General features: G+C 45.5%; 1 protein-coding gene across 2 annotated transcripts in view; it reads right to left on the reverse strand.

Moving 5' to 3' along the window:
• The window catches only part of TSHZ3 (teashirt zinc finger homeobox 3), a 63,857-nt gene extending 53,430 nt beyond the window's left edge, over nt 1-10,427 (reverse strand). The window contains exons 1-2 of one of the 2 annotated variants that reach the window (XM_065029269.1): nt 10,286-10,427; nt 9,168-9,701 (exon numbers count right to left, since the gene is read on the reverse strand). In XM_065029269.1, the coding sequence (XP_064885341.1) occupies nt 9,168-9,207 (40 nt within the window). In that variant the 5' untranslated portion in view covers nt 9,208-9,701; nt 10,286-10,427. The remainder of the gene's footprint in view (nt 1-9,167; nt 9,702-10,285) is intronic. The other variant, XM_065029270.1, reaches the window with a different exon arrangement.
• Between the last annotated feature and the right edge of the window lie 2,477 nt (nt 10,428-12,904).

Raw genomic sequence — 12,904 nt, forward strand, 5'->3', positions numbered from 1 at the left:
CATGAGCTGTTCCCTCCCTCCCCCCCTCTTTCATTAGCTCACTGGCAGGGTGGCACTTCTGAACCTCATTACTGCAGGAGGATTTATGAAGCTGAACCCAATGGCAAAGAAAAGGCATCTGTCAATAATTGTAGGGAGCTGCACTCACAGCTTTGAAATCTCATTAAGTATGCAGTTATCAGGCATAAAGATCAAAAACATTACTCAACTCCGACAGAATCTTATGGAGGAACATTAATTAGCAACAGGCCTACAGTACAAAAAAAAAAAAAAAATAAAATAAAAAAAAAGCAGACTTCCTCTCACACCTGCCCAACCCACAAACCAAAAGAAACACTCCCCCTCCCTTCAGAAAAAAATAATTCCCAGCATCTGAGACTGATCAAGTACATGAAACAAGAGAGAGAAAAAAAAAAAACCCAGTTGAGACAGTCTTGGCGGTGAAGAGAGAAAAGGAAGAAGCTGTCAAAGTTGAGAAGGATGTCAGCACTGGCCCTGATTACAAGGGCCTATACAGTTCCCAGGCCTTTTATCATCCCTGCCATCAAAAACAGACTCTGTGTCACAGATGGATGACTGATGGCTGCCAGTCTTGAGCAGCCTCGCCAAGCCTTCAGGAGGCCCCTGCTGAGATCTGGCCCTCCAGCAACAGGCTTGACCTCGCAGGAAAAGGACTGCGGGCACCGAGCCCAGTCCCAGAGACACTCAGAAACAGCACCCTGTTCTGTTCTTCCCCAAAACAATTCAGCGAGAGGTTGGTCGGGGTTTGTTTGTTCAGCTTACAGAAGTTAAATGTAATACTTCTGCTCTCCATGCGAAGACTTTGCATTATTTGAAAATAACGCTAGCAAAAAAAAAAAAAAACAACAAAAACATCTTCTTTGTCCACGCTAAACATATTTTTCTAATCTTGTTTCTAGTTGGCGTTTTAACCACCATTTGCACACTCAATTGCTTAGAAAATATGCAAAAGGGAAATATACATTTGAGGGGAAACATACAAATTCATAGACAAAGCTGGATCATAAAACCAAGTGACCTTTGCAGCGTTAAGTATGGTGTGCAACTAATTAAGAACTATGGGGATATTAACATTTTTTGTTACAGAATCAAGAATATCAGCTATACAGCTTAACCCATTGCACATGTTTTTTTCATTTCCTCTCTATCAAAAACTGTGTTTGCAAACAATAACTTAAAGCTACTTGTTAAAAAAAAGTGGGGGGAATCACCTTCTATAGTCCTTTTCGCATGTAGTATTATGCCTGAAAACCTCCCTCTCTAGTTACACGCTACCCTTCATACATTTTATATTTCCCATAATTTTGCACTACAAAGCAGCTTTCCGCTCTACACCTCCATTTCTGTGTTATTTACTATGTGCTAGATTTTAATACAATATACGAATTTGTCTCTTATTTCATGAGATATATGGTGATATTTATGTGTCACTTGTAGCAAGGCTGAAGATGGGCTTCTTAATGAACTACATCTTTAATAGCTTACGGAGTCAAAGATATATATGCACACACATACAAGACAACTTGCCAGTCAAAATCTTTTCAATATCTAAAATTCATCCATTTACTAAGTAATGTACGTTAAAATAAATGTTACGTCTGACAAAATACGGAAGCGGATGTTCCACTCTAAATAAGATTTTTAAAAGAATTTTACATAAAGTGTTACAATAAGGTGTTTATATTTTTTCATATGCTTACCATATTACTTTTATTATGTGTAGCATCAAAGTGATTATAGCAATTACATCTAACAGAATTAATTATAGAACATCCCATCATTCCTAAATACATAATGCATTAGAGGTAAGTCAAAGAAAGAAAACATCTTGACTTTGGTGACTATTGTTGGAACAATTTTTTCTCTAAGCATAAAGGCAAAACCAAAGTGGCAAAACATATATAGAAACAGCGGGGTAAGATAGTAAAATGTTCACTAAAAAAATCTGAATATAAAGGCAGGTACACTTTTAATAAAAGATACTAACCTGCATAAAGCTGCGCTACCACAAATATCCATGTAAAATCCATTAAAGTTTTTTAGTCACAAAATACGGAAACTAGTCAATTCACCTAACCAATATGTTAGTACATAAAGACAAGAGTGTATGGGTGAAAGAGTTACAAGCCTTTACGTAGGCAAAATAAATTCACTCGAAGCTTCATTAATATTAATTTAAATTCAGAACCCATTTACATTAAATTGTTCATTAAAAATTGGCTTTTTTATGCAACATGCATTCCGCAAAGAACACATAAGAAACTGAAACAGAGGGCTCAATTTAATGATGTAAATCTCAAAAGTAAATGAATTTGAATCATTCCAAACTCATAATAAAACAGCTCTTTCTCCTATGCTAATACGTGAAGTTTGGCGGGAGTTTGGCGGAGGGGCACGAAAAGCGCTTTGCTTCCCCCGTTACAGCGCGGTCGGTGCCCTTTTGACCCCCCCACCACCATACAGTCTTGCTAAAACGAGAATTATTTATGGACAGGACCTCCGTAAAAATGTTCACTAATTGTGAGCACACTGCATCACTTCAGAACTTGTATTAATTCCAAGCCACGTCGAGCTTAGCTCGGCCGTTTAACAGGAGGGGAGGCACAGGTAGGGCAGGGGATGGAGAGCTCTTCACTGGCAAACTCCCACACCAACACACACACTGAACTTACGCCATTCCCAACAGCTGTTCTGAATGAAGAAAAGAGAGTCATAATTAATAACATGTGTCCTGACAGAATTAATTAATAATTTATAATTAAGTCTAAAATACGAACTTGGGTTATTCTTGAAGAGTCGCACCTCTGCTGCCTGAACAAGCCAGGTAATGGCATTGGCGAAGAGCTTTCAGATATTTTATGATCTTCTGGTAACTCCTTCCCCACACTCCCTCCGCCCTCGGGGAAAAAAAACTTTGAGCATTTTGTGACAACTGTCTTAAAGTTGATGCTTGCAATGAGAAGTGTTTAAATTCTGCACATTGGCTCTCTACTGAAATGACAAAAATATCTTTCAGGAGCAAAATCAGGAAAATGTGGTAGGATGGATCTCTCAGTCTCTGAAATTAAGCCCCGCTTATTTCAACTCTTACAGTCCTTTCTATGAAAATGGTTAACAAACAATTTCAAGCTCTGACAATGTTCTATTCTGCATTATTATACTTCAGAAAACTACAATACGGTCTCTCATGGACTATGCTTTAAATTCTTTCAGCCACTTTTTATGCATTTTTTTTAAAAGTGGAAATCAGGAAAAATCAATTGAATATTTTTTTTTCAATCCTCTTGCTTTAGGTAATGACCCAAAAATAAAAAGCAACACATCCATTGTTTAGTGGGATTTTTCAAATTAATTTAATGTCTAACTGCAAATGCTGGAAACTAGAATTAATCTGTCTGGATAAAAAAAGGCTTACAGACATTTAAATGCATGTATCGGGACACTTTATCAACCTAACATAAAATTGTCATCTTATCTTATTATATGACTATTTTATGCATGTGTCAAAGAATTTAAAAATGAATGCCTGTCTATTCAGTCTAATTACAACTGCATATTATCTGTCTGGATGTACCAGTCCATATCATTGTTACCAAATACAATATATTGTATTCACCTTTCATTTTTAACTTAGGCTGATAAACCACAATTTGGGCGTAACTAAATTAAAAAAAAAATACAAAATGCACACACAGACACCCCCCAACAAAACAAACCCACAGAGGGGGGAAAAAGCAAAGAATTAGACTCAAACACCCGAGGTAGATTGTTTAGTAAATGATGCTGAAGTATTTCATAGATAAGATAACAGAGGATCGCTCTGAAACTACGTTATTTTCAGTGTTGTATCATAACCATACATATACATACACTCTTACTTGACAATGCAACACTTCAGGCATCTTACTACTTGATCTACTAGCAGCACCTTGTAAATAGGGCTATATTAAAATTTGACAATCTGTATTTAGGTTCGCTAGGAAACGGTCATGACATTGGATTAAAATATGCATTATTACACCATAAAACTAGCAGTGCCAAGGTTTGTTCAGAAAGATAACACATAAGGTTACTTTACGTCCTGGCAAATTATTTCTTTTCATTCACTCTGCACCACCATATGTTTCTACATAAGTGTGCACATAGCACACTTAAAAATGTACCCCACACTTCACCCTGAAGGTGATCTTTTCTATATAGTTGCCACTAATCCTGGAAACAGGGCTGACAAAAAGGACCCACTCTAATCCTGCTAACTCACCCTAGCTCCACTGCATTTCCCATAACCCTGCAGCAGTCACAATTCATTCTAATCACTTTACAAAACAATCTTTAGTAAAAAGAGGAAAAATGCAGACTTGTAAGCCAATTTAAGAAATAACTGCTGATACATCAGTTATTGACTATTTCACTCCTGCTCATGATAGTGCTCAAGGCAAAACCGAGAACAAAATGACAACATCAACCGCATGCAATAAACTGTGGCCCAGGAGAGCACTGAAGCCCTAATTGACAGCTGTCAAGCTAATGGGAGAAATGGCAGCTGATTCTCGAAAATTCTGTTTTCCAGACGGATATTCAGGGGTATCTATCAGGCCTTTTTATATTTATGCCCCCCTCTTTTTTTTTTGCATTGTTCCTCACACTTTGCCAAAAAAAAAAAAAAAACACAACAAAAAAACCCCACACAAACCCAGAGGACAGCCATAACTAATCATTTTGTCAGCTTGCTGCTAGGAAGAATCTCTGTCCAACAGAGAAATATGTGGCAGGTTTGGAGGCAAATAACATACCAAGGGCTGACACTGCAAGTACCTTTATAGGAAGTCTACTTTATCGCTACATTTACTTTTGGGGTATGTATGTAGTTGTAAGCAATTCCCATAAATTAAAGCAAGCATTCAACTTCCCGAAGTCAGAGCTGCCTGGAAATGCGGCTGCACAACCTGCGTGCCATCTTGCATCTGTATTTCTGGGGTGCGCTGCCCACCTTGCTCGGGAGGTGCTGATAACCAGCAAGAGCGCTGAAGTCCCTGAAAAGTGGCAGCGCTCTGCATCTCTGAAAAAACTACTTAATGTATTTCAGTATTCACACGGACCATGTGCACCTTTTGAATGTGTGCATGGACATCATGATGAGCCTAAAAAGTATACAGGTATCCCTAGAGTTTAAGCCATACTATACAGAAGAGGGGAAAAAAATACCATGGGCCCAAGTTTGTTTGGTTTTTTTTAAAGGCTTCAAAATTCAGTGCATTTGCCTTTAAAAAAACAATAATTGTTTTATGCAATTTACAAAAAAAAAAAAAAAAAAGTAAATGAGTTTCCAACAAATCATTAGTTCCCAATCCCTTCTCAGAAGAGCTTTATATGTATACAAAATATGTATTAAGTCATTTCTGTCAGCTGGAAGTACATTTTCCTGATCTTTTAAATAGGTTTCTAAAAAAGCTGCGAGTGAAAGCTATAATTTAAGGGTAGATAATTACTGTTTGCATGAACAAGACTGGCCTCTATTAATACAGTATCTTAGCTTTCCTAGACAGTAGCCTTTAACCAGTAAATACCTTCTTCCTCCTCACTTAAATGACAGAAGTCATTGGAGCAGCAATCCTGACTATCTTCTTGCTTTAACAGGTGAGGAATAAAACTGAAATTTCTGACTCTTCCTCCCACATTTATCTATGATATTCAACTGAGTCTCAAAGCAAACAAACCAAAATTATCATTTTTACAGATTCTTGATTCTCAGAGACAGCTTTAGTCTTCCACAGTGTGGTGTTAGCACTTGGGCTAGACATAAAGAATTTGTGCACCTGTCTGTTATGTCTGCGAGCTCTGTGCTGCTGAGAGTTCTTTGTTGTTGTTATTCTACTCCAGACCATTAAAAGGGCCCTAATTCCTATGACATGATTATCCAGGTACCAAAGCCCATTTGTCACCTGCAGCAGAAAATTGAGTTAATGCACAACTAAAGGCAACCAGGACTGTGTAATATCAACTTGATTACATCAAACTAGCTGCAAACCTAATTCTGCTGGATGACACTGCGTGGAGCTTGTCATCTCCAATCATTAAAGCTGTCAGGAATCCATCAGGTTTACAGCTAATTAGGTGAACACTAATGAAGCTGGCAAAACAACTTTTCTTTTTTTATGGCTGAGCGGACCTTTCAGTTTGGAGAAAAAAAATTCTCGAGTATTCTCAAGGTTGCTGGGGACTGGATTTCCTGAGTTACCAATCAGCAGACATCTTTAATTCTCCCCCCACCACCACCTTTTTTCCTCTCTCAGTACCAAGCAATCAATTTGTCATCACTCTCAGTATGCCACAAAAGCAGTCATGAACCTTATAACTCGCAGCTCTGAAGCCAAAAAGAAGGGGAAAAAAAACGTAAGTTTCTTCTGTCTTAAAATAAAATGCCTCACACAGCTCACTTATTTATCTTCATGCACTTATCAACAGCATAAATGTTCTTGTTTTTTCACTCTTCTCAAATAAGTAGCCCTTCAGTCATTCTACATCCCCCATATCCATTAGGCAGAGGCATTTTGATAAAGTAAAGCCAAAGCTAGTGTATGGGAAAGAATGAAAGCACTCACTCTGCCAACTTCTGATTGACCATTAAGCTATTGATGAATGTGCCTGTCAGGAGAGAGACAATTAAATCAAATATGAAACAAAGTCGTTTTGACGGGTCATTTTGATAGAGCAAAACCATTCTTCCATCTCCTATTAGTCCTGCAGTCAAGTTTTTGTAATGAATATTTCTTAACTAACCTGTTATTTCGTAGCTTTTTCTAAGGTGTTAAAAAAAAGCCTTTGCTTTTACTGCTGTTAGAAAAGTAACATTTCCAATGTGACCAATAAAACAGCATTTCAGTGGGAAGCAATTATGCACAATACTAAATGTTTAATGTGGCTATCAAAAAGCTAAAAGTTTAAAGAGATTACACTTCTGCTAAATATGAAAGATAGATCACACATCATGGATGATTCACTTGAGAAAGGAGGGAGAGATGGAGAGCGGTAGAGAGAAAGATACCTCACAATGTGTGTTTAGTGCAGAAGCATTTTCTCCCAGCCTACAGAGAGCCCAGCGTACAACACAGTCAAATATGTGAAATACTTGTAAAAGCTAGATTTTGCAGAACTAAATTAATAGTACAAAACGGGATTTCCCAAATATTAGGAAAAGTTAAACTTTTTAATTTATTTGAGAAGTGTTATTTGATGGCACGGCCCAGAAATGCAAAATATTATCATGAAGTATTTGGCTACGATATTGTTTGCTAGATCATATCACTACCACACTGCAAAACTTTCCAAACTTTCTAGCTGTTCGTATATGGAGTTAAGAGTGCTAGGAAGTTTATTTCTCTGTTTCAAAAGCACTAGATGAATGCATGTATATGTCAGAGAAGAAAGGAAATGTGGACGTGGTTAGTTACAATTTGTATTACTCCTTGAATCCCTTGCTGTTTACTAAATTCAAACCACACCACTCAGAGAAGTGATCAGACAATGTGAAAGCACTGTCACATTTTTGAATGCCTGTTTTCCAACACCCACCAAGTTGTAGGACTACCTGCTTCAAGTACTTAAAGCACAACTACAAATGCACTACTGGAAACGCTGTCAGAGCCTCTGCAAAACTTCTGCACCCAGCCCCTCAGTATAGAGGCTTCCTTTGTAAAAGGCAAATTATGGTGTTACATGCTGGTCCCCCAATTCTGTCCCTGACCAACCCTGATGCTGTTCCTCCACCTAAGCCAGCCCCACGCTCCTGGAAGCCCTCGTCCATGCGGCTTTGTGGCACATCCAAGCCAGGAACCCCTGAAGTTGCGCTGACAGAGAGTTGACAGGCCACGTGTGACGTCACCGAGTCTGGCGTTACCATGGCAAGTGATTTATTGATGTTTATCGGGAATGAATAGATCAAAGGCAGCCAGATGACAGGCGATCAATCAGCCATCAAATCAAGGATGGCAACAGGCCAAGGAAACCTTTTCCAGTCCACATATCCCCAACTAAGGATTACTGTAAAATTATGTGGGGCTGTTTTTTTCTTTTACTGCTTTCTTTTCTGTTTGTTTTTTTCCAGAAAAATACCGCTTACATTTAACAGAAGTTGACATTTCTAGCATAAGGAAAACAAAACAAACAAACAAAAAACCTCACCAGAACAAAGCCTCGAAAAGTACTTCTAAAAAGAAAAAAAAAAAAAGGAAATTGTAAAGGCGCTATCAGAAACGTTCACCAGTCATTTGACAATACGCAGACCTTTTTTTTTTTTCCCGTTGGTTTCCTTTGCAGCTTTCTCATCTGGACTCATAAATAAGAAATCAATAGGATTAACAGAAGAGGTTGCCAAAGAAAGCGACCAACTAGGTGGGTCTGTCTGTCCAGCAGAGACATCTCCAGTGCAATACAAGGGGAAGAGAGAAAAAGATAAAAGTTGGGCAAAGGAGCCAGTTCTGGGCTTGGATCTTCAAGAAACACCGCAGACCTTCCAAACCACTTTGTCCCTAACACTTCATTCACAGCGTGCCCTAAATTTATACATATCCTAGCTCTTTTTACAGAAAAAAAAAAAAAAAAAAGAAAAAAAATAATATTTTCCCTGGCTTTCACAAACCATTTGCCTGCAAGGGACGGAGATGGCGAAGAACGAAGACTACAAGGGAGAGAAGCAAAGTAGGTGCCAAAGTACGGGCTGGAAATGAACAAAATTCACCTTCTTCCTCCCACCCCTATAGTTACACCGATCATACGTGTACATGTAGTATGTGCCTGAACATACCCGCCTGCCTTTCACAAAGTGTTGCCCCTCAGACTGAGTCTGGCTGTGGCAGAGTTAGGAATAAATCAAAGTGGGTATCAAAGTAGGGAACGGGCTTTCATGCGCCCCCACGCCTGCCATCCCAAGGAAATAAATAAAATAAAATCCCCCCCACGCCACAGTGTTATGCCTTCCAGACCAGGAGTTGTTCTGCAAAATCCACGGCATGCAGGGTGCGATCGCGGGGAGCGGGGCAGGGAGGGAGCCCGGTACCGACCGACGGGCTCAGCCTGCTGGAAAGCGGTTATGAAAGAGACGGAGGGAAGCGAGAGGAGAAACCAAGCGCGGGGAAGGCGGCTCGTACCTGCTGCGCGCCGGGGCGCTTGCTGCTTCCTCCTCGGCATGCTGAGCTCCTGCGGCCGCCGGCGCCGGCGGGGGGGGGCTGCCTGGGCGCGGGGGTGGGAAGAGTTGCTTTAGCCCCAGAGATCCGGTGAGCTGCTCCAGTCTCGGCTCGAGGGCTGGGTTGGGGATATATTTTTTGTTGCTGTGCATACACGATGCCGAGGAGGAGGAGGAGGCGGCGGCGGCGGAGGAGGCGGCACAGAGGAGAGGACAGCCCTGCTGCTGCTGCTGCTGCTGGCAGAAGAGGGGGGAAGTTTGACAAATCGCCCCGGAGGAAGGAGGAGGGGAAGCCCCCCGAAGAGGTGTGCGGGCGGGAGGGCTGGGGAGAGCCCGCAGTCCCCCCCACCCCACCCGGCGCCTCCGGTGCCTGGCCGGGCTGGGAGATCACGGCATAAAGACGGGGGATTTCTTGGCAGGAGCCGGCGGAGCCTCAGCCTGCGCTCTCCACTCCGGGGCTCCCGGCTCGGCGCTGGAGCGGCGGCGGCAACAGGCGAAGCTTGAAGGGAAACGAGATGATCGCAGTGTCACTCAAACTAGTCCGCAAACAGGCAGAGTGGCACCGTGCTCCCACTGCCTCCCGCCCCGGACGGCACCTTAACTCTTTGCGCATCGCGCCGCCGGACCGCCCGCCGCCGGCGGGGCACGGCCACGGGGACGGCGCAGGGTCCGCCCGAGGCGGCGGCGGGGCGGCCCCCCCTCGCCGCGCCCCCTCCACCGCCCAACTTCGCCCGCCTCTGCTCTCCTCAAGACCCCGCAGCGGCGAAGGGGCTCGGCCCGCCGGACGCCCCCCAGCAGAGCACTAGAGCAGCCGCCCCGCTCCCCGCCGGCAGCCCTTCCCTTTCCGCCCCCGCGCACACCCGTTCCCCGCTGGAGTCCCCGCTCAGCCACCGCCTCCTCGCCACGCCGGGGCACGGGACCCTCCCGCCCCCCCTCACGGCGAGGAGGGCCCGGCCCTCCAGCGCTCTCCCCGCGGAGCCCGGCTGCCCCGGGAGGTGACAGCGGCGGCGGCAGCAGCAGCCGCCCGGGCCCCCGCCTCGCCCCGCACCTCGCGCCGCCGCTGCCCGCCCCGGCCCCACTCACCGGCGCGCCGGGCAGCGGGCCGCCCGCCGGCACACATCCAGCCCTCCGGCTCCCACCTGGCTGGCGCCACAGCCGCCCGGGCTCCGCTTCGCGCCTGCGGGCGGGCGGGGTGTCGGCGGCCTCGGGGCCGCTCCGGCCGGCGGCCGTTAACGGCGGCGTCTCCGCCGGCTGCGCCCTGCCCCGCGGTGCCGCCGGCCGGATGGGGAGCGGGCAGCGCCCGCGCACTCCCGCGCCACGCGCGCGCCCGGCTCTTGGGGAAGCCGTGAAGATCACTTTTCCCTCTCTTTCCCTCTTTTGGGGGCTTTTTCTTTTTTTTCCTGTCTCCCTTTTTTTTTTTTTTTTTATTTTTTTGGTCCAAGTTCACTGGCGAGCCGCCGCGCTCAGTTCAGCGAGCGCCGGCGGATCGATGTGCTGCGGGTTTGATTGTGCATCCCTGGGCGGCGGGGCCGCGCACCAGCGGGGAGGGCCGGGGCGGCGGGGGGCGCGCGGGGGCCCATCCCGGCCTCCCGCCTCTGCCGCGCTGCGCGACCGGGCACGGCGGCCCCGCACCGGCACCGCCGGGGCCAACTGTGCTGGGGTGAAGGGAAAAGGAATAACAACAAAAAATAGTAGCGTTTTTTTTTTTTCCTTTCCTTTCTTTTTTTTCCTTTTTTTTTTTTTAAAGTTCACGGGGAGGAATTAAAAAAAAAAAAAAAGGGATGATCTCACTTTTACGGTAAGATCAAAAAAATCTCCACTCGCCCCCGTTCTTCGAGATTTGGGATAATTCCAAATACCTGACTAAGTGCAGATGTTGTTGCGTCTTCACATCTTATAAAGCCGCCGTGCCGCTCTTTTGCTCTTGCTTTCCTTTTCAACTTGCAGGAAATTCAAACACTTTACATGAAGGGTGGAGAAGGTTTGGGATTTTTTTTTTTTTTGGATTATTATTGTTACGAGTTGATTATTTTTTTAAGCTGATCTTTAGGATGAAAAAAAAAAATCGCAGTCGCCTAAAGTCCCCGGGAAATTGCTACTGTTGGGGGAAAACGAAACATTTCTTGCAAACAAGAAAATGGTGAGTTGTCAATTGCCGCTTCTGCTGCCAAATTCGCTCAGTTCCATCTCATTGATACGCGCTGGTTGCTCCTCACAGTTACAGTATCTGCTCACAGAAGGAGCGATCAGATCTACTTAAGAGACGACACTGAGACGTTCCCCCCCTCCCCCAAAAGAAAAAACCAACACCCTCGTGTGCGTGTGTGTGCGCTTGCACCAGGACGGGCGCGGGGCTGCGGCGGCTGGCAGCGCTGTGCGGGCGGGCTCCGCCGCTGTGGCGGTGCATGCCGCTAGATCCGCCCTAACATCTGTCCGTCTCACCATTGGCGCATCCATCAGTGTCACCCTGGCTGCACATTGCAACGACAACACATCAGACGCAACACAGACCGGGATTCAGTACAAATAACCAACATACTAAACAACTTAACCAGGAAGGAGGGGACGAGCCGCAGCATAAGTATTTACAAATGTTAGACAGCCTCGGAAAACAGAGAGGGCTTGGCTGCGATTAGTAACTCGTTCCTCCTCTCTCCCTCCTCCCCCTTTAAGTAGGAATTAGGAAACAGAAAACCTAAATTATTCCTGCCCCCTCCGAAGGATGCGGCCGGCCGGGAGCAGGGGCGGCCGCGCTCAGCCCGGCTGCGCTCCCGGCTCCGCGGGGCCGATGGCAGCGTCGGGACCGGATTGAACACGGAGCCTGGGGAATAGGTGAACTCCGGGTTTAGGAGGCTGCTGGCTGAGCTGGCGGACGCTGCGCAACATGGAGGATTTCTCCCAGCTCTGGAGCGGGAGAGGCTGAAACAAACTTTGGGAGAGTCCGCTGAGAGTGCGAGGAGCCGGCAGCCCCGGCCGGCTTTGTTCCTGCCCGGCCGCATACAGCACGGGGAAGGTCAGCTCTGCCACCAGACGCTGATAAAACGCCCTGAAAACTACAGCAAAATAAAAGTGAAAGGACGTGTTTAGTCATTTCAGTCCTGTAAAGGCTATTCTTTAATGTGCGAGAGTCCCCTCCAAAGCCAGGAATTATTCTGATCCTTCACTAGCTGTCTGCAGAGCATCCTGAGGAAAACGGTGCAGCGGCCAATCACTAATTTTAGGGGCTGGGGGGGGTCTGCAAGTTGCAAGAACTTTTTTGCTTCCGCCTCTCTCTCTCTGTAAATGAACTCATCTTTCACTAGGTTAATGTGACACACAGCCCGCAGGATGCAGTGTAGCCTCTGTCTGGCATGCCCGGCGCTGGGGACGCGGCCGCCCGAGCGGGGCCGGGGCTCTGCACGGCTGGAAGCGCTCCCCCCGGCTTTCGTCAGCTGGTCAGACTCGGCTTAGCTTCCCTGGGTGCAGCTCTCCTCTTGCTGTTACACTCACCTACATGCATGTATTTATGAACTTAGTGGCAACAGATTCCCTAGCAGAGCTCTCCCTCTCTCAGAAGTACAGCCTGCGTGGACGATGCTGGCAGGCTGCAACCTCAGCAGCTGAACGGTGTCACTAAAACAAACATTTGCGAGAAAAATCACCAGCCCTGCTGTATGGTGAGGTTTGTCTAACGCCACTTACCTTGCTTTTCAAAGGGCGGGC

The sequence above is a fragment of the Columba livia genome, chromosome 13, assembly GCF_036013475.1.
Source record: "Columba livia isolate bColLiv1 breed racing homer chromosome 13, bColLiv1.pat.W.v2, whole genome shotgun sequence".
Lineage (NCBI taxonomy): Eukaryota > Metazoa > Chordata > Aves > Columbiformes > Columbidae > Columba > Columba livia.